This window comes from Falco biarmicus, chromosome 2 (assembly GCF_023638135.1).
Source record: "Falco biarmicus isolate bFalBia1 chromosome 2, bFalBia1.pri, whole genome shotgun sequence".
NCBI lineage: Eukaryota > Metazoa > Chordata > Aves > Falconiformes > Falconidae > Falco > Falco biarmicus.
Window position 1 is genome coordinate 72,322,446 of NC_079289.1, and position 23,246 is coordinate 72,345,691.

The following is a 23,246-nucleotide window of genomic DNA, read 5'->3' on the forward strand; positions in this document are numbered from 1 at the left end:
GGCTGGCCTGTAGAGGCTGAAGAAACAGCACGGACAGTAGATGAACTGTTGAAACCTGTGGGGGTTGGTGGCTGTGCTGGGGCAAGGTGTGGAAGCCACTTATTGAAGTTAACCTGGTATGTGATGGTAAAAGTCTTGTTGCAGCTGGCTAGTTTTAATAGTGATGTGACACTGAAGCATTAATGGTCCTGAGTTAATCTGAGGAGAATTGTAAGTTTTCATTTTATGTTCATAAGCCCCACCACTGTCAGACTTGCTGTAACTTTTTGCTTCAAATCAGTCTGTAAATCTTTCCACAACCAATGCATAAAACACACATGAGAGGTAACAGACTAGGAAATGCAATAGGTGAATATATTAAATATAAGGATGAAGGAGAAAAAGGAAACTATGCACATCACTGACGTGAGGAAATTTAGGAAAAAGAAATATCCCTTTTACCTAGTATCCTTAACAATGTTTGTTAAGTAAGAAGGTGTTTCCCCCCCCCCACTTTTAAACTTTATTAAGGATAAGTAGGCACAGGCCATCTGGAAAAAGGGGCTGGAGGCAAAAAAAAAACAACAACTGTTAGGGTTTCATTTGGCAACTGGTAGATGAGGAACACAATGCAAATGAGCAGGGAGTAAGGTTCAAAATAGCAGATGTCTGTAAATGGAAAATAACTAGTGGACAATAAATTTGGGAGGGAAGGGGGAGACATGGCTGGAAGCTGGAAAAAGAGGTAAAATCTGTAACTCCCTCCTGATTGTGCCTCTTGTTTACAGCGCTCTACAGCTCTCTTCCTCCTTTTATCTTCTACAGTTAGGGCAGCTCAGACATCACAGACAGACCAATGTGTGTTGATTTTCTTAAAAATAGCAGCAGGACTTTTACTCCAACCAGGGTAATAGTAATGATGGCCAAGACCACATCTTGAGAGGGCTTTTTATCCATTTCTGATTCATTAGGCAAAGCACTAATTGAAACTACTGCTAATAAATCACTGCTGCCTACCAAACTTGCAACATCAACCTGAAGAAAAAAAACCCAGCATGTGACCAACTCTAAACATAATGTAAAAACCCTTTTGCTTCTTATCATTTCAAGTAGCACTAGGATATTGCTAATCCTATAATAGCCTCCTTAATAAAAAATGTGTAAGAAAAGTTTTCTTCTCTCATCTTCTCCCTGTAGAACATCTATGGGGGAAGATTTTCATCCTTCTCTCAATAGATCTCCAACACTTGTTGATTTTCAGTTGTCCTTAATAAATCACTCAGATTTTCATATGCTGACTTCATCTGAGGTGGTTAGCACTTATTCCGAATTGCTAGGATTTCCTATTGTAAATTCACTTCAGAAATATTAATTTAATGCTTCAGCTATTTCATTATTTTTTCTGACTTGGTTCCCAATCATTTTCTTAGCATCCCATTACAACAAACACAGAGGCTCATGCTTAGCATATTTATTTTCTGTCTATTTCAGGTGCCAATGATTTTCTGCCATTTGGAACCTATGAATTCTTTAATGGTGGTTAATGTAGGGAGTAACCATCTGATAGTTGTTACACTGATGTTTCTACATTTCCTATTAGTATCTTTAAAATAATAAATGGTGTTTGCATATAACACTAATTCCCTGCTATTTGATCAATAGTATGTATTTCCTTAACAAAACTCAAAGCATCCATATAGAAAATGTACCTTTTTAAAGCACTTCAGAAAGTTAGGTAAAATCAAGAAACAAATACGTAAACAAATCCATTAAATATAAAAAGTTACATAGAAAGTTAGCAACGCAGCAGGAAATAGAAGCCTTTTTCTTCTGAACTTATTCCCATATGTTAAATACAAAGTCATTCTAAGTCACTGGAGGAAGTTTGTGGTGCAAGTTGTCCGAAGAAAGTGCAAATACTTCACAAATAACATTTGACTTCTTAGGTGAGATCACCATCTTTCTGGATGGTCAAACAATTTTCATTTCTAACTGTACCTTTAAAATCTGGTTTCTTAGAACCAATACACTTTATTTTGATTATTTTTTTTAGGCTTGGTATTAACAAAGACATCATACAAGAAGCTTTAGCATGGTCTAAAAGACTTTTATGAATATCTGTGGAACAATCCATTCAATTAGGCAACTTTCTTTTTATACATATAATCTGGAATTGCCTTATTCCCCAGTGAACAAATCATTCTACCTTTTTCAAGACAGTTGTGTGCTTCTAAATCCTACAGCTTAATTCAAATATTCTCATAGAAATGAGCAAAATTTTTTCAATCATACCTCAGTAACATCTGCTAGGAAAGTGTTCACAAAGCTCACTGTGCAGTACAGGAAAATGTTTCCAGTTTTTAAAATCATTTTGATTTGATCTGTACTTATGATAGAGAGTAAATATATCTAGTCCAACAGCTCTTAAAGAAATTAAACTACCACAGGATAAGGGGTATGGCTCTTCCATGAAGCTCTAGAGGGAGACAGGCTGGCTCTGTGATGGTCAACATATCTTCAAAAGGTCTAGCTTTTGAAGTAAAAGGTTAAATGTGAAAGTCTATGGGTTATTCAGCATAGCAAAGACAATTGTTAATAGTAAAGAATTACAGAAAATCCTTACAAGAGCAAGTGACTGGGGAAAACTGACCTGTGACATTCACTGTGGACAGCTGTAATGTTTCCAGAGGAGCAAAACCAGCCTTAACTTTACATACTAAGCAATGTGAGCTAATAATTATCACTCAGGAAATGCAGCTTGTTGTTAGAAGATGTTATTCTACAAAAATATATTCCTCAGCTTACTGGTCAGTAACAGTCCAAGTACTGAATTATATCTTAACAACTATTAGGAATGAAACAGAAAGGCAGAAGAAATCAGCAGGCTGCTGTGTAAATCCATGGTGTATTTGTGTCTTGGCTAGTGTTTGTACTTCTCACCCTTTCAACTCAAAAAGGGTATGACGAAACTTCAGAAGATGAAAAAAGGGATGAGCAAAGATATGAGAGTATTTCCACATAACAAATGAGCAAGCAAATAGACTATGAACTCCAGACTGGAAATAGGTCTATCAAATCATGATTTAGAGAAAGGATGGCTATTCGTTATTGCTTCCCAACCAAAAGATTTGGTAAAGTTGTTGGGGGAGAGGTGTCATGAAAATTAGATTATCAAAGGACAAGTTCAAAACAAACAGCTGAAGTATTTTTCCCACAGTTGTAGTTTATCTCTGAAACTCCCTGTGACAGATGTTGAATTTACAAAGTTTCAGCAAGGAGTTGGCTAAATTTGTGGAAGGCCAATCCATCAAGTGCAATGCAACATAAAGATGCCATCTCTCATTCAGGAAGTATCTGGGTCACAGAAATCTCTCAAAGTTGGGACAATATTCTGGGAAAACATCATTTTATTTGCTCTATTCTTGTGTTCTTCAGAGGCACCCACTGTGCCCCACTGCCAGAGACAGGTGCTGGGCTGGGCAGACTCCTGGCCACTCTCGGTGTTCTTTGCTAAATAGCTCAGTATTTGGTGAAGTTCTAGTATGTCCGTGTTTCTTTCCTTGCTTTCAGTAATTGCCCCGCTTATCTACTGGAGTTGTTTTCTTTTAATGGGCTTTGCTTACATTGCCCTGTTGTGCTATAATTCACATATCGCTGTCTTACTGCATTTTACACCATCTAGAAAGGGTAAACGGATCTCAGAGTAGTCATATACTTATATTTACTCTATGGCTTAAAACAAACACCACTAAATAGCCTTAAGGGCTATCAATAAAAATGAGAATCCCGTCCTCTGAGATCAGCCACAAGCATACTAAAGATAATACACTTTTACGTAATTTACTACTTGACTAAAATTTTGTTCAGTATTTTAGAGAGAATTTCACTGCAAAAATAAATTTCACCCACTCTTCAAATTCACTTTTATGGGATTCTATACACTAGTTTTGTCAAAGATATAGTCACTGTAACTTGTGCCTTTCCAATGTGCACATTATGCTGATAAATATAATGGAAATCAATGAAAAATATACTTCACTACCTTGAAATGATGTGAATTACCTGGGTAATTTTCATTACACTCACGTAAAGGCTTGTGCAAACAAACAACTTCATCTTCTTTTTACAATTTGCCTTGTCATATGAGCTCTCACTGAGCTATTCTTGGCTGCATAAATGAAGAAACAAGGTTGCTTAAGGAAGGAAAACCAGTTTATTTGAAGGAAATCCACAGGAAAACAGTATGCCATAAAAGAAATTCCTAGAAGCAGAAAGAATTTAGCCTTAAGTTTGGTTGCCTAAAAGCATGATCAGTATGATTTTGTATTCCCTGTGCACTGCTTGCCTTCTTTTGACAGGACCAGTAACGTAAGAGAAATAAAATACCATTTGAGTCTCATTAACTTATCCCTTCTGAAGCCAGCGAGCTCTCTCTCACACCAGTGTTCCAGGGCGTTTGCCGAGATGAGTGAGTGGAAATTAATTGCTGCACTTCTATCTTTCAGTGTCCAGCAAACTGTAAATGCAAACATGCATTTTCATGTCAGCTAATGTGATCACATTATTAGCATGAATTTGCTTAGGGTTGGCAGGAGGGTTTCAAGGTCCCAGGAAGAGGATTAGGTTTTATTTAGATTTTAGCCTCTTAAAAAGAACAATAAAACGGAGTAAGTTGTGCTGTGGGACCATGGTCTCATTTTTATACTCCTACATGCCAGTGGTGTTTTAATGGAATAGAATAGAAAAGAAAACCTTAAATCATGTGAGTGAAGAAAAAACAATCCCCTTAAAACAAATAAAAACATATGTGTTTTAGTATAGGGCGATTTTGCATTCTCTAGGGCTTAGTACAACAGTTCTTGCACAAACAGTGACAGCAACAAGATTGCTCCAATGTGAGAAATGTTGAGGGCTATGGAATATTGTATTAATATTTTTAGCCAGGGATCAATGTTAAGCTGATTAGCATAAATGTTTCTTTAATTGAAAGAGAATTCCAGTTGTTACAGAGTAAACTGCTCTTACAAAGACAGAGCAGTGGAGACTTCCACATTGAGAGTGCAACAGGCCAAATTCTATTTCAGACAAATTGTCTGAATTTGTCTTTCAGGCCCGTCTGTGTGGGTTTGGGGTATTTTTGCAGGGTTTTGGTTTTGGTGGGTTTTTTTAATATAAAAGGAATGGAGCTTATGCTGGTTCTGGGGGAAGGTCTTGTGATCTTCTGGAGCAGCCTTGAGCTTTCTCAACAGTGCTGCAAAATTCAGCCCCACTGCAGAAGACTTCACTAATCCAGGGTACCCAACTATGGATGGGGCTGGAAGTCCTGGTGGGAGGTTTTGGGGCAACGGAAGAACTCTTCTCCTCCACACACTCCACTCAAAGCCAAGCCTTGCTTTGTGACTTATTTCCATTAGCCTCTTTAACATCATATTTCAGACTTAAAAAACAAAACACAACAAACATCTAGGTGAGGGACACAACCTGCATATGAGTAAAATGGGATATATAATTAACCTCACACCCTCCATTGAGGAGAGATATTGCTTCTCTTTCACCAGGTTATCTCAAGGAATAAGCACAAGTAAAAACTGCATTTGATCATCTCTACTGGCTCCTTGTAACTCAGCCTTGTTCACTTGGGTTGCACTCACAAGGTTACCAACTTCTCTGACTCAAGATAAAGCAGACACACCAGTAATTCACACCATGGCACAAAGGTATTGGAAGATGGGGACTGAGGCTTTGAATGCCTCACAGGACTTAATATTCATAATGAGAAGTTTGACCTTTCTGGAAGCCAATTATACAAAACAATGTATGTAGTTTAACACATTATTATCAGAGAGAAGGAAATCAAAGCCAAAATATGATCTCATTCTTCCATATAGTGTATTAACCTATTAACAAAGTACTCCATCACAGAAGTGAATTAATAACTAAATGGAAGACGTCCGGTGCTTTATCACATCTTATGTCCGTACTTTTGTAAGAAGGGGGGCATTAGTTTATTTTAAGAAAAAAGGTAGATTAACACTGGTTAGGAGTTTTAAAATGAAAAACAAAGCCTCCATAGAATGCAATCCCAGTTCCAAAATAATAATTTCTTCCACAGCACATTTTCAGGAGATGTGTTTATTTTTAAATGTAGATAATGATACGTCCTTCATAGTGTACAGACTTTCTGCTTAACTGTCTATTATTACAACTTGAATATTAGTTACTTTAATACAAATAGCTAAACACATTGACAAAGTCAAATGAAGCCCTAAAAAGAAGTTATTGAACATCTGCTGTTGTGAATGAGTTTTACATCTGTGACTACATTTATATTGTGTCAATGCAAACTTTCAGACACAACATATTCCCTTGTGCTGGTGCCTTTTCATCTGCACATTAACTGCATTCATAATTAAATATATGGATTCTTCTAATATTGATTGACTAGTACTGCAAATTGTTCACAAAACAGAAGGTTAAGAATGACCAGACCTGATGCTGATAATCATTTGATTGATACCATATCTTGGCTTTTTACACATCTTTTTTCTTTTATATGGGTTCTTAGTGTTCTGATATATAAACTAACTGAAAAAGAAAGCTTCTTTTGAGTCTTGAAAGTATAAATTACTATGAGTTCCAACCTACTATGACATGAGCAACAAGAAGGTAGCACATCCCGATGGTACAGGACACAATCATCATGGGGCAGCCTAACCTGAAACAATAAAATAAAGGAAAGATTAATAAGGATACAATAGTTTGTTCTCCCAGCAATTTATGAAAAGGAAATTTACATTATCCTACACGTTCCAAGCCTCGAATATTCTTATAGCACTGCTAAAAGCATGGATGTACTGAGAGTATGGCAATGAATAGGAGACTAATATTCAAGTTCACATTTCTACTTCTGGCCTGTTTAAGAGATAGGAGGACAACATTAGCATAACTTCATTGGTTTCAGGACATCTCTTCCACTTTACTCTTTCTCAGAATCCAGCATGTCTTGTTTTGTTTGGGTAAAGTAACAATTCTTACAAATTATGCAGCATTAGAATAGAGTATCCAGTGTGTATCACTGAAGTGATACACACTGAAGTGATACACACTGAAATGATACACAGATCTGTAGTGACATACAGCTAGTATTCCTCTTCCGTACCTCTCACCAGGTTTAGCAGACTGGAATATTGATGGACTGTTGGAAATGAACCCCAGGCAGCTTTAAAAGTGCTAAAACCTTGCCATTATACCAAAACATTTATTTCTTTCTCACTGCAGAATATGTTTTTCAAGACAACACCCAGTTTTTATAGCTTTCTTTAGACTGACAAACACAGGCAGCAAAGACAGAGAACCGGAAAGGATGTTGTGGGGTTGGCCAAGTCCTACTCTGCTAGATTTGTAGGTCTTCCATACTGTAAAAAGAAGGGAGTTTTCTGAAACTTAAAAGCATTATTGTATGATACTGAGGGACTGTGAAGAAACACTGCTGTGATCACACTCATTTGTTTTATGTTACTAAAATCACAATGAGAACTACAATGAGAGATGACCATGCCACAAACAACCCTCCTTACATACTTTCTTGTGTCAAGTTCAGGCAAGAATTTCCATAAGCCTCATCAAAGCATGAAAATGTTCTCTGAAGTACAGCATTTCATTTATTCTCTTCCTTGAAGACCTACTTATTATATATGGGTATATTAGTTGTGCCTTTTTGCCTTGGATGTTAGGAGCTCTTAGCAAGGTTCCTCCAGCCCGTTCCCCTCTGCCATTGCTGATCAGAGCACTAAAGAAGAGATGTCCGTTTCATTGGTGGCAGGAGGACACTGTTCTCTGAGTTTGGGTGGATGAATATTTCCTTTCTTCAGGAAGCTAGAGCTAGAAGGGACCTCTTGGGGCATTAAGTCTAGCCCCCACTTCCTCAGAGTATGAAACTACTTGCATGAAAGGAAAATTAAACTTCTCAACAGCTCACTGAAGTCTGCTCTTTCTACCTGCAGCTGCAACATTACTCTAAACCTCAAGATCCTCATGACTCATGTTTCTTTCATTGTTGTTTTGCTGAAAAGCTGCCTGAAGGAGGCATAGATGTGACCAGCAGGTCAGAGGTGCTTTCACCTTTAACAGCCATTGGTTCAAGTTACTGGCAAGGGAATTTTACAAGCAATGAGGCTCACTGTAAAACACAAAAATATTCAGCTCTGGCCTATAAAGTTTGCAGAATAATTAAGAAATTAATAAGATGCAAACACTCTAAACAAAATGTTGAAATTATTTAGTGAAAACCAAGTTTGGCCATAATGCCAGCTTCATGGCCGCTCTTGACCCACTACCAAAGTGAGCCCATCTCACATACCAGAGAAATACAGGCAAAACAAGAACAAAAGGAAACCCTTACAAGGCTGGAAACATACAAAGGGGAAGATTTTTAGGGCTGAGAGATCATCTTACTTCTGTCCTCTTGACATCCCCCTGAAGAAGTGTCTCTGTGTCCATGACCCAATATGGCTTGCAAGATCTGCCCCAGAAGGACAGTTCTCATGCCCAGCTCCAAGGCTTTCTCCTCCATTTCAATGGGATTTAGGACCTGGTGTGGTGGCCTCTTCTGCCATTTTTGGTAACAGGCATTGTTACTGCTGTTCTGGTTTCAAAGGTGTTAATATTAAACTGCTGTTTGGACTTGGGAAAAGGGAAAGGGAGAGGATAAGAGAGGACCAGCTGTGTCCAAGTGGTGAAATGTACAAAGAATTGTTAGAAAGGCTTGTAGGATTATCACAGCTTTCAAATATCTCCTGAAAAGTCTGAAATTCACTTGGAAGATTTTTTTTTCTTTTTTTGTTCATATGAACATACATAAATATATTGCAAATAAGTGTTAATTATTTTCTAGACTGACTGGTCAGATCCTTGCTTTCAAATGACTCATTACTTGAAAGAGGTGAATCATTATTCAGTCACTAAACTGTGATCAAGCTAATAATATTGTAAAACAGCAGAGCTAAAGCATCCCTTGAATTATTTTAGAAAAAAAAAGCAATAAATAAATAAATTAATTTGATGGCTAGCTAACTGCTTCTCAGACCCTTTCTTTCCTTCTTTCAGCAAATCTGTCTCTGGCCTTCCCTAATCTCACTTAGAAAAAGGTGTCCAGATAGGAGAATAAAGCAAAACCAGCAATGGCTGTAGGAATAAAATAGGATGGCTGAAAAATCCTCCTACATCCTTCAGTACATCTAATGAATGCTCCCTGCAGCTGTATCTGCATGACAGGCTGGTGAACTGGAGATTGCTACAACTCTCATAAGAAAACCGTCTGTTGTTTGACAGAAAATAGAATTTTATTGACCTCGCAGTTAGCAAACAATGAGCTGGTACTGGGAGGAGTGGCGACAGCGCAGATCTTAATCTGTGCTAATGCAACCTAACAAACCTCCCTGGAGACTACACAGCAGCTCAGCAATGAATGGTAATATAACGGCTTTGTAAAGACTGACACGGGGAGAGAAGGATTCAAAAAGACTACTCAACCATTGAAAAGAGAACAGAAAAGCTAGCTCCAGCTTGGAGGAGGTCTGTGCAAGAAAATGGATGAATTATACAGGGTCACATACAAAGATGCAGGAATTGTGATCATACCCCCACTATCACAGTGCCAGTCAAATGTGCAGCTGGAGCCAGACACAGCCAGTCTGGGGAGGAACCTCATTTAATTTAGTGTGGATGTTTGCATCAGGCACAACTATGAACTCGTTATTCTCATTGCATGGACAATTACCCCTCAACTTGAGGTCTGAATTTCAGGCTCGCTGGCCTGAGCACTAATGTAATTGGATCAAATTCAATGTGGAATTTGTGTACCAGAGAGAGGGGAGATAAAGCTCAGTCAGTAAGTATTAGTTACTGTAGAGTTAGTTAATCGATTACTTGAGTCGGTTCAGTGCCCTATTACTCTACCCACGGCTCTCCCTAAAAGGAAGCTGCGGTTCCTGTCCCAGGTCACATACGGTACAATGTTCAGTTACCTATGTTTTCTTTAGTTATTTCAAATCTAAGAATCCATTTTAAACAATGTAAAAAGTACTTCCAGCAACTCTCATTTTCAGCATACTCCTTGAAGTCAAAAAGCACCATGTCATTCAGTTGCTTTTGTCCAGGAAAAAGGATCAGCAGAGTTTAGAAGTCATAAAAACCTTTCTTGTGCTAAAACTTCAGATTCACAAGAAACACTGATAAACATCTTTGCCATTAAAATACACTTTTTGTATCCTGCACTGGGCAGCCTTTTCTTGCCTCTCCCTCCCTTGCAGACAGGGAGGTACACCCACCCTGCATGGTACAAAAGGTTAACCCTTAACTCTCCACAGCCAGCTCATGGAGTTTTCACTGCTGCAAAGAGGAAGCGGGATCAGGCAGAAGGAAGGGATGGGTGACAGGATCTAGCATTCACCCCACTCTTCCCTCCTCCTTTTTGTACTAGAAGCTTACACATAAAACCATGATCTAAATGAAATCGCCTAGCTTAAATATACACAACAAGCAGATGTTAGTTCAGTGTGAGATAGTGAGAGTATTTCAACTGAGAGCCTCAGGGATTTGTCTTGGACAAAGTTTTACTTATTAATAACTTCAGTAGTGAAAAGCTTGCAAATCACCCCAGCATGGGAGAGATGTCAGACTCTGTGGAGAACAGAATTCAGCATGTTCTCATCAAATTAAAATGAGAATTTGAAATCCACAAAATGAAACTCTGTGAAGGTAAGTGTGAAGTACATATTAAAAGCCAAACGTGGGCACAAAAACAGCAAAGAAAGTGGAACTTTTCACTGGTAATGACCTAGTTATTTCTGATCCTGCCTCACAGCAAGATTTCTGGTCCTGTATTTACTTAGAAGAAAAGGAAACTGGTGTATGATTATTCTAGGAATAAATCCCAATTTTAATGAGTATCTACAGATGTGAATATTAAAGTTTTCTTACATTGTAAGTTTATCCAATATTATTTGCTAAATAAATCCTTTGAGGTCTGAATTGAGTTTTCCTGGACAAGCTGATCTCCTAGAGTACTTTGCAGCTCTGTTTTGTGATGCTTCAAAGCACACAGGGCCCAGGATGTGCAAGACCCAGGTTCAGTGTCCTGTTCTGCCTGATCTGGGACGTGATATACAAAATGTTCTCACCCATAAAAACCACACCTACAGGCACTGCCTTCCCTGACAGCTCATAACATAGTCTGTGCATCCTTGAGGGGATCTGTATAAGAACCATGTCTCCAAGGAAATGGTGAACCTTCAGTGGTTCCTCAGTGGAAAAGCAACAGCAGAAATCTCCCAAGACCAAACCACTGACAATGAAAGAAGCCTGGTGGTAGCCAAGGGCAAGAATTTTAAAAAAAAGAGTTAAAGATAACTTCTACTTCTACTTGTATTTGCAATTAACGCACAATTTAAACTCAATTGGTGGAGTCTGCACCAGGCTTCAGATTTTGTTTTTCTCACTTCATATCAGTTTCATACTGCAAGTGCTGTAGAAGGTACAGCCTCAGCTTTGCAGGAAAGGACCTGGGGATCATGATGGACATCAAGTTGAACATGACCCACCAATGTGCCTTTGCAGCAAGGAAGGCTAGTGATATCCTGGGCTGCATCAGGAAAAGAACTGAGAGTTGGCTGAGGGAGGTGATCCCCTCTACTCAGCACTGATGAGGCCACACCTGGAGTGCTGGATCCAGTTCTGGGCTCCCCAGCACAAAAGAGACATGGACATACTGGAGAGAGTCCAATGAAGGGCCACAGTGATGATTAAGGGACTGGAGCATCTCTCCTCTGAGGAAAGGCTGAGGGAGCTGGGATTGTTCAGCCTGGAAAAAAGGTTCAGGGGAAAATTCATCAATGTGTTTGAGTGTCTGAAGGGATGGTGTAAAGAAGACAAAGCCAGGCCCTTCTCAGCGGCCCTGTAACAGGGCCATAGGCAATGGGCACGAACTGAAACATAGGAGGTTCCCTCTGAACATCAGGAAACACTTTTTTACTGTGATGGTGACTGAGCACTGGCACAGGTTTCCCTGGGAGACTGTGGAGTCTCCATTCTTTGAGGTATTCAAAAGCCTTCTGGATGTGGTCCTGGGCAATGGGTTCAAATGGCTCTGCTTGAGCGGGACCTCCAGAGTCCTTTCCAGCTTCAACCATTCTGTGATTCTCATTCATCTACTTGTTCTTCTGTTATTCAACACAGAATAAGAAACCATCATCTGCATACCTGAAGACTGGCATGTCATCACAAAAATATTTAACAAAGGACAGGTGACAAATAAATCTTCTCATTCATGGACAACCTGTCATCGTATGCAATGCTTAGCTCTGGAAGCTTGATAATCACAAGCTAATTTTTTGAAAAAAAAATATTGAAATGCCTATGAAAGCAGCCTCAGAAAAGAGACTCAGGTGTGGGTAGAAATAACATAAGGTTATTTCTGAATGAAAGGAAAGTTACACCTTTTAATGAAGTGTCATAATTCAATTTGCCAAGTAACTCATTTATATTTCAACAAAAGGGTATAACCAAAACATTAACGGATCGTAGTGAAAAGAATACAGCATAACCCTCATGAACTGAAGGAACTCTAGAAGGGTGGATGTTTTTTTAGTGGAAGACAGGACGGTTTTACCTTCATGAAGAACGGAACTCAGCTAGCCAACAGAAGTTATATAGGTCTACATAAGTTATAGTCTAATGCAGTACAGCTCTCTGAGCAAGTCCTTTTTCTGTACCTCAGATAGGATTACATAGAGTTTGTGGATAACTGGCTAGCTGAAAAAGTTCACATAGACATAGTCCAGCTGGCTGGACAAAAATGCACATCGCTCTCAGCTTATCTGAAGTAAAGCAAAAATACACTGTCTTTGGCTGTTCTTGTTACACAATAACAGGAAGATTTCAGTGGGAAAAGAATGTTGCAGGTGGGAACAGAAAACTACAGAAGAGAAACTAGGGGCGGGCTTGGTATTTAGGCAACTAACCAATAATGAGCTTAACTTTTGTAATATGTATGAGCTAATTATAACAAGGCATAAAAGGTGACTGTAAGGGACAATAAACGAAGTCTGCTGATCACTCTTATTGAGTGACTGTGTCTTCCCTCCATCGCGACAAGAGTTAAATCATTTTTTTTGAGGAAAAAAGGGAGAAAACAAAATCACTTTCATAAATGTAAGGCTTGCGAATAATGCAGTTTCTGACGTTCTCCATATTTTGTCAGTTTTATCCAAAACAATCTATAAATTATTTGTACTAATGTTCTTAGCTCATTTTCATTGTGATTATTTGCTGCCAAATTCTCCTATAGAGAGATTTTCTCAGAAGTTTATTTTGACATTGCATCCTAATTGTTAAAAACCATAAACGCTCAGAACTCCTGGAGAAAAAAATTATCCATTTTTAATAGTTCTATTAATTCCCTACCTTTTTTCTCTGACTTCAGGAAGGAATGGATACTGAAAGATTTTTAATTTGTTGTCTGCCTTACCCTCAAAGCCTCTAGGAATTTTCCTTTTGGTCAATTTCTCCATTCTTAGTGTATCTGTGGTAAGTTTTCTGTCATCCTGTTTCCTCTTTCCCTTTCTTTCAATGCAAACTCCCTTATGACTCTCCTGTCATTTTGGTTGTCAACCTTTCCGTCATTCCAAGTCTCTGACACACTGATCCAGTTTACTTGAAAAGAATATATGGACTTTACCAACAACTTAAAGAAAACAGATTCAAAATGTTTATCACATGCTTATGACCCCTTCAAATCCAGACACCTGTTGTAGCTCAGAAAACAGGTGGCTAAAGCTGCAAGACATCATTAATTCAAGATTAAATTGCTGTGAATTTCATATAGTCTGGAATTACATAAAAATTACAGTGTGGTTACCTACTACTTACCATACACAGGAGTTACCATGTAATTTAAATCACGGAACAGAACCTGTTTTCTTCTGATGACTAAAATTATAATTTCTCATTATATTCTATCTGTTTTGAGTCTATGCCAAGACTTCCCATAGAGTAACTGCCAGGAGTGAACCTGAGATATGGAAAATAGGATCCTGAGTGAGAAAATATAAAGGTGTTAGGTTTTGCCTCTCACAGTCTAGAACATCCTCCTAAAGGTGTCTTGCCGTAACCTCAACACTTCAATGTGCAAAATGAGCAATGGCCCTTCCCCTGGCCTTCAAAGTTCTGATTATCTAAAGAAAAAAGTGCAGATTTTCATTGTAAGAGAATAGTTGGCCTGCTAGTTCCATCTGGCAGATTCAAATGACTGTAATAGAATATTTGTTGCAGTATCTGCATACGTCTCTGTGGTACAGCAGAGATGGAATACAGGGCTATCAGAACAAGTGACTCTGATAGCTATCCAAAACCTATTCATACATAGTAAGCTAGCAACTTGTATGAAACACCGTGAAAAAAATTGGAAAACACATAAATCCTAATAAAAAAAATTACTGTGATTGGTTATTTAAAAATCAGCAAGACATTAATTATTAGGTGACAGTAGTATCTGACCTTTCTTTTAAAACTAAACATGCAACTCCAATAGGAAATGATGAAATCCTGCAGACAGCTAGGGAAGAACAGAAGCTCAAGTTCAGAAATAAACCTGAAAACACAGATAGAACTAACAATGATATTATACTGGGGAAGAGCAATCTAACACTGATAAATTCATGGAAGCTATTTTTCCCACTATCGTTGTGATTTTAACATCCCTTTAAATGAACAAATAGGTATTAATAATTTGGAAATGTGCACAGGATGTTCAAAACCTTGTATCCAGGTAACAGAGAGGGAAAAAAGCACAGTAACTTTCCACATTTAGTCTTAAGGGCCCCATAGCCAACATAAATACCCCACATTTAAATAAAAAAGACGATAACATAAATCAAGCTCATTGGTGTGACAGGATGTAAAGGAAGCTAGATTGAGACCTTTGCCCATGTTAAAATGCATTTTAATAAATTGATATAGCCCACTCAAATCCAGATTACCTGGCTCTACAGATTAGGCTTCAGTGGGGTATTATTATAGAGACAAGCACAAGCCAATGGCTTGAAAAATGTCTTAAACTTAAATCACTTGTTTAAGCATGGGAATAATTCCATCCTAGCTTAGAAAGCAAATTTAAATATTTTGCTGGATCAAGAGTCAAGCAGACAAATCAAGTGACCCCAGATATCTCACCCATAGTCTCTTTTGGAAGATCTCCAAAGGCAGAAAAGCCAACATAATGATAAAACAATATGATTCCCTTGCGTACACATCTTTGCTTCACCCCCAGAAGTTTTGGCTTTTCTTCATCTATCTGCCCTATGGCATGAAACACCCATCAGGGTCTTCAACAGATAAGTTGTAGTGTCAAGTAAAAATATAATTACCATTGGCTCAAATGATACAACTACCCAAACCAACTCAAAAGATTGCCTCAAGACAGCACCACTTACTCTCCACCTGACTACCAGTATCAAGAGTGAACCAACCCTGTTTGAACATGCCAGGCACATCCTTTCCCCAAGAAGGCTTGCACCAACCTTCAGCCATGGTAAGCACCAGGAAAACAGAGAGAAGAGGAAGCTCTGACATTGCAGATGGACACCTAAGCCTGTGCTTAACAGTTTCCTTTTCCTAAGTGCTGTACAACTGGTATAACCTGTGTAACAAGACAGACAGTATCAGGTGGCCAGCCATGACAACATAACATACCCAATTTACTCAGCTGAAACCAACTGTCATGTACTAGTCCATGGTCAAGACATCATCTGTTCATGCTTAAATTGGGCTGACCTTTCCTTAGTTTCCAGAAGAAAGTAATCTTACACACATCAGTACAACATTCTAGCTTCCAGAGGGGCTAACCAAACCCACACTTCAATAAACAGAAAGAAGCCTTTGCAAAGTCAAGGCTACGACTATCTGTCCTCATTTCCATGGGGAGCTGTGCATTCAGACCTTCTGTACTATTACAGCTTTAAACAGTTAATTGCAGCAACTCAGTGTCAGTGTTGCCAAATCTTGCCTTTTTAAGAAAATCATGTGCCTTCTGTTTTGTTTTTAAAAAATGTACAAATGTTCATGCGCTAGTAATTTAAACAATATTTGCATTTAACTCAGAGCACCAGTACTATATTCCAATGTCAAGGAACAATTGATATCCTGAAAAAATAAATGTTGCCAATACAACAAGACAAATACTAAAATTATTTTTGCAACACCTAGAAAAATAACTTAGGTTACACTAGTTTTTTTCCAGATTCCAGTCAACTAACTGGATGGACAGGAATAATTTGGAAACACCTTCTCTCTTTTTTGTTCAGATTTTTCCCTTCAAGGTTAATCAAAGTTTAATCCACCTTGGTTTTGCCTTGGGTTTTTTTCTAAGCATCTATGGAAAACAAAACAAACTGTGTACCATTTTTTCCATTAGTATATTGTCTACTATATGTACAGTCTCTTTAGTGATACAAAGGTCCTTCAAGCAGTTTTACTAGACAGCTTTGTATTTAAGCAGTCTCCCTTAAGTTTTAATACTGCTAAAATCTAAATATGCCTTTAAAATCTAAATTACTTTGTATCCACTTTTTCTCAGCAATTCAATCCATATAGTCTATTTAAAAAGAGTGTATTATTTCTCTTTTCCATTAACAGATACTCCCAAGAAACATACAGTATACAATGTTAAAGCTCAAAAGTGAGGTGTCAAAACTATAGAAGTTTATAATCAAAGTCATAACTCCATTCTTTCCAGGCAGTGTTGTTATGACTATTTGAAAGCAAGTGATCTTACATGCTGTATTTTGGCAAAAAGGAATATGTCACAGACTGAATTTACCTCCTTCTTTAGTTAGATGATTTTTCTCTGTGTTGCAGTGTAACATACTTGATTTTGTTTCTAACATTTGTGCTCCAAAGAGATCAAAGAATTTCAAACACAGTATTTATTGTTACTGTCAATGTGCAGCTAGATAAATTGTTTACCATTACCTTTACCAGAGCTGAGATAAATTCCTCAAACTTAAGTTTGCACACCTTCTAGAAAATTCCACAGGTAAATATAGCTTGAATGGTTTAAATTCACATGAGTTTCTGACCCACTAATGACAAAATTAGTTTTCTTCATTGCCACGGCTATTTGAGTCCCCAAATATTCCCAACAATATATTACTTGGTGCTTTAATGTGGAAGTCCTGGAGGCAGAGTAGACTTCCCATTCATTATTAGGGGAGCATCTTCTATACAGACAGATTTGTTGCCTTCATGTCGTACTAAAGAAGTAGGACATGCCATGACAAAGTGTGGCATAAAGATTCAAGATTATCTGCTAGTGATTTTTTGAGTTTATCATAACTTCATGTCACCATTGAATCTGTTGTTGTATATTAGCAATATATTCGCTCTCCACATCCTCCAGGCAGACCCCAAAACAAGTTTAGTCCTCAACTGGTTGCTTCTGGTTTCATTACGAAACCTTAACACCATTCTAAAATGTAGGAAATGCAAATATATGTAATTGATTCCACTTCTTGGGAAAGCCACACTTATTCCTCTCCCACACATCTGTGTAATGAGGTGTGGTTGTGAGTCTGAGCTTAAGAAGATTAAAATCATCATGGACAACTTGAAGAGAAAATCAATGAAGTATGTCTTCTCTGACAGTATTTAAGAGACTCGTGTACTGATTGTGAGTACAAACTTCAGTGTTGCTGGTAGTGAATTGTTCTCATGAATTGTTTGAACGATTCTGATACAAATAGTCTATTAATGAGATTTACACAAAACTAGTGAGGTTCATTGGGCAAAAATGAATGCATTAGGGCTGCTGAAATATGTTTTGCAAAGTTTACAGCTAGCATTTCAGTATTTTATGAAAAAAACTCACTTTTGGTGATTATTTGCTTTTTGCAAAACAAAAAAACCAAATTTGAGGTTTACCCACATTTTTGTTAAAATACCTTTTTATAGCTCAAAACTCTCCGCTATAGAGTTTTCTTATAAAGTGTTTTGTCTATTTTTGAAACAAACTGTATCTACAAAAAAGTTTTAGATATTATTTTTCTACATAGTCTAAACAAACCAAAGAAAATGGATATGGCAGAAATTAACTGTGATTTATTTTAGTTCCAAAATGTTTCAAATTAAATAACCTTTACTGACTTTGTATTATCTTGCTTTTTATCACGGGAATTCAGGGATGGAAGTCATCTGAATGTTATTTCCATTAATGTCCTTAATCCCAACCCTGACAAATGATATCTTGTGGCACTTTTCTTAGTTTCTTTTTTTTTCCACAATGTGCTCTTTTATTTTGATTAAAGCACAAGATAAAAGGGAAATGACATTTTGCAGTAGAGATTAGTCATTCACTTCTTTAATAATTTCAACAGAGCATTCTCAACTATTTTAAAAACCCTGCACTTTGTTAAAAAGCCAGATGCTGCATAAGAAAGAATTCCTTCTCCTCTTTCTCCTCACTTTGAGGTTTCTGTTCATGTGCCATACAATGTGATGATAGAGAACTCCTGTACAGCAGTTTGCCAGGGCAAAGAAGCAATGTAATTGCATTCTCAGTTAAAAAGTAGAAAGATGTTTCCTGTGCACTAATGATTATTTCTCATTATGAACTCAGCAGATGCCTCCCGATAAAAGGTTGTTGATGTTGTAAGGCCAGTAAACTTTCCACCACAAACCTTATATTTTAGGCCACCCAGCCTAAAAGAAGAGCAGAAAATGGAGATTTTCATTCCAGCAGGGTGCAAAAGGAGGCTTCTCTCCAGCCCACCATGAAATATCAACCAAAGGCAAATAAAGGGGCAGCTGGAACCTCCCAAGTCCTCTCTGCTGTCATGGTGCACTGCAGTGTACAGGTCTTCCTACCCCAGAGAAGCCACAGAACTGAGGTCTTATGCGTTCATTACAAGGAAAGCTTTTATTAACCACAGGTCTAATTTTAAGTGCACTAGCAAACTAAAGTTAAATAAAGTGAATGCTATTCTAAGTGCATTAGTTCCTCAGCACATTAAAGCTCCCATATATAAAGCACTGGATAAATAAATAATATACAAATATATCCCTCCAGGTTGTCACAGACATATACCAACATTTCTTACGGGATGAAATAGGAGACCTAACAGATGGACAAGGTAGAAAAAGTATAGTATGGAGAGGCAGAGGAGTACCACTAGCTGGATGTTTTAAAATGGGCTAGATACATGACCACTTCACAGTCAATCAGAAGCATCAACTAGAATTCACTGTGTAATTGTTATAGATGGCAGATAATTCTTAAGGTGCTCCACACTGAAAGGTCAGAGCTTGACAAACTCTGTTTCTCAATTCCTAAAAAACCACTACATTTTCAGGAGTTTCTTTGAGAAAGACTGTATTAGTCCCAGCCTTGTCATCTAACCCACACCATCAGGAGTGTTAGTCAAGCCTGAATTGGGAACAAGGAATACACAGTGACTGAAACGAGGGAAAAACAGGAATTAAATTATTAGATTATTTTAAAAAAAATTATAAAGATATTCTACTATCTTCAAATTTTCAACAAGTGGGTGAAAACTAAACTGGTTGCTTCACTAACTTCTGCCTCCCTCCTCCCATCTCCACCTTTGTAGTGAAAGAGGTGGATTGCTGCTCCAGGAACACAAGCAACCCACTGGGCATTGCTTCATGGACCTACACTTAGCTCATAACATGACACAGGAGTGTCATGGAAGTTCCCCAGCAAGCAAGTTATGCAGGAGATCAGATTGTCTGGGCCAATCACTTACACCAAGGCTACATGCACCTCAGTTCTCCTCCTTTAATGTTTTAGTTACTTCATTTTGTTTTGAACAGCTTGGACAATCAAGTTGTTGATTTAAGTGTTGTCAAGTGATTCTGAACAATTCCTAAGTCCCATCACAGAACCACATTAACTTTCTAAAAATATCAGGATCTGTTTAAGACATTTTCCATTTTAGTTTATTTCTCTGAATTTGGCCTTTCCATTTAAGGTAAATAGCCTTTTGAATTTTCTGTCTTAGAAACAGAAGGTACAGTCATGCAATTTGATGCATTTCAGCTGTAGCATTATGAAACAAAATCTTAAGCAAAAGCATGGCATTAATATCCTTACACTGCCAGAAATGGAATATGAATATTACTTGACTGTTTGGAATAATTTAGAGGGTTTTTTTTTTTTCTCTTTGCCTTTAGAAAGTCTATTCTTCAGATAATTTCCATAGTACTAGGAAAACAATTTACCTGTATGGATGCCACTTAGTTTTGAGCCGTTAATAGTTTTTGTTCAGCCTTTATTATGAGCAAGTAGTAAAGAAAAGGCTTAATAACAATGAACCCAGAAATAATAATAATAATAATAATAATAACAACAACAACAATAATAATAAACAAACAAAAAAACCCCTTAAAAACAATACAAGTATTTTAAAAAATTTTTAGTAATATTTGGTAATATATGTTACACAGAACTACAAAGAAAAAAGAACAAACAAAAACCCAGAACTCCTTTTCAAACCTTGTTAGGATGAATTAATTCTTCCCTTTTTCTTTGTTAGACTTTTTCAAGGGAAGTAGGATGAAATTGATACCTGACCCAAAAAAACACACAAAAAACCAAGAAACCAAACAAACAAACAAACAAACTAACCCCCCCTCCCAAAACATGCGAAAACTTGCATGTTTTTCAGGAATAGGTTTTGTACCTTCTCCTGAAAAAGCAGCTCTTTTTCACTGTCAGTTTAAAACTAATATCATTACATAACCGTTAACATTTTACCTACTGAATTGCTATATATCTGCTTAAAACTTTAGAGCACCCCTATTTAAGTAACTTTATTGAAGCTGACCAACTGCAAGTGTTGACCAGAAGAGTAAACCATTCAAGTGGTTTATTAGTGCTGTTTAAATGAATGCAATACCCCTGAGTGTAAATATAATCAGAAAGATTATAATTTCTTACAGTTATCAAAAATCACTGCTAAGTTCTAGCAATAAAAAGCAAAGAATATAGTAAATACTACCACATCTTTTGTGTGACAAATAACATCAAGTTTACACATGAAAATAAAAATCTGTTTACTATTCCATGAAAAGCACCACTTCCTTTGAGTGGTTCTAATTTCAAATTCATTATAATGAAAATAACATAAACATTAAACTTTCCTTTCTTCTGATTGTGTTGGGAGACACCAGGGTAGTCTGTTTGACACATTATTTAGTAAATATTTAGAACTTTGATACTACCATTAAAAATAACAAATTATTTGAGAAAATGAAATGCCATATAAAACTGATTCTGATGTAATTCTAAGTGTCCATATGATGTTTTGGCAAGCAAATATGAAGCATGGGATAAGGAAAGCTCAAGCTGAGGGACATTAATCTATTTTCCTATGAAGGCTTATTAGTCAGGGTTCATAGGGCAAATGTATATAGGCTTCATATTGACAGTGTTCTCTGAGTTTCCCACACTTCATGTCTCTTCCTGCCATTTAAGTTACCTTTGTGCTTGGATCTCTTGTGAATTTTTTTTCAAAACAGTATTTACAGATATGGAATTTCTCCAAGCAAATATTCTCAATCCAGCACTTTCTGACTAATTCTAGTAATTGCCAAAGTACCCTAATTAATTAGAAAAATCACTTTCTAATTTCAACAATGTTTGAATAAGACTCTTGTTCAGCAACTATAGTGACTGTCTAATCAAATCGAGCATGTTGCAATTAATGGAAACTTGGCACTTGATGTAACAACTATATGAAGCTGCAAGTAGGAAGGTTTTGGATAACAAAACCAATGTATACCAGCACATAGGATGTTATACATGTGAGAATTCAAATATGTCTTGCTCAATACAAACAACTGTATAACAATATAATATCATCTCCCCAGTGCAATAAAAACAGAACCTGAGTTAAGACAGTTTGGCTTTTAATCTCTCCAAGTCAAATTCCAAAAAGCATGGAAATGAGCAAGCACTTCACTAGTTCTTCTCTTCTTACAATCAAATCATTTTTGCGTGGCTGAACTTGTTCCCTTCCCAAACTCCCCTTGCTCCCTTCTCCCACCAATTCACTCATCCCCAGCTTTATAATGCAGTTTGCCAGAACAGGACTATATTCCACCCGACTGCTTACAAGCTCAAATCCCATTCCCAGGCATACAGCTCATACTCAGAAATGAATCACCTTCTGAAAGTTATTTCTCTCCACTGACTACTATGAGAGACGAGTGTGGAAATAAAGATGTCAACACTATAGAATGGAAAAGTGAGGTGAGATGAATCTTTCCTTTATGACAAGAAGTTCTATAAACACTGGAAAATAATGAAGCCTTATTTCCTTCCAATTTGTGTCTTAATTTGATTGACTCGCTAAGCAGAAAGCTCCAACTGAAGCTTTCTTCCATAACTTATAATGACACTCACCTGCATGGATTTTTATCAGTGTATAAAGAAGTGTGGGCTCAGACTGCACTTTCCCTCAGTGGGAATACTAACAGGGTTTTCTTTTCCTCTTCCCAGACACCAACTTTGATGAAATTTTAGAGAATTTAATTATATTGGAGAAATCAAGTCCCCTTTCCCCACCATCCTCTCCCCTGTCAAAAGTGTTTGAAGTTGATCAGCATATTCAGAAGTTATTAGGTGGGAAACACAAAGACACATTCACAGCAGTATGATTGCACAGGAAACCAGATGAAAAGTTAGGCTTTGATGGAAAGAAAGGAACAAAAAGCTTTTCAAAAGCATTATTTTTTTCTGAAACATACTTGTTACAAGTAGCTAACTGATCTTCAGATATGCCAAAGGCTTACTTTGATATAAGAATGATTTGAGAAAGGGATCTAGCTTTGCATGTACTTACATGATACAGTTTTAGTCTCCAACTTATGACAGTGCTTATAGGCATGGGAAGGTAATGGGAAAGAGAAATAAATGTTAAGCTAAAAGTCAGCATGAATTAGCATATATTTTCATTTAAATTTCACGTTATCCCTAAATAATTGTTAAGTTAAACAGAAAACCTGAAATTCAGTTATTAAGTTTAAAAAAAAAATAAATTATCGCAATTGAATTTTAAATTTCAAGGCGATCTCAACTAGTGTGCTGCTGTTGATGTTCCCACAGTATATATCTCAGATTTTAATAAGAAATAGAAAAGTGAAGCTCCAATTGCAAAAATATTTTAAAAGAGCTGTATGACTTAATGAATGATCTC

The 23,246-nt window shown here is 37.2% G+C and overlaps 1 protein-coding gene across 1 annotated transcript in view; it reads right to left on the reverse strand.

Annotated features, from left to right (window-relative positions):
• Positions 1–5,920: 5,920 nt before the first annotated feature.
• The window catches only part of OCA2 (OCA2 melanosomal transmembrane protein), a 176,265-nt gene continuing 158,939 nt past the window's right edge, over positions 5,921–23,246 (reverse strand). The window contains exon 23 of the mRNA XM_056329924.1: positions 5,921–6,694. Coding sequence (XP_056185899.1) covers positions 6,607–6,694 — 88 coding nt within the window. The 3' untranslated portion in view covers positions 5,921–6,606. The remainder of the gene's footprint in view (positions 6,695–23,246) is intronic.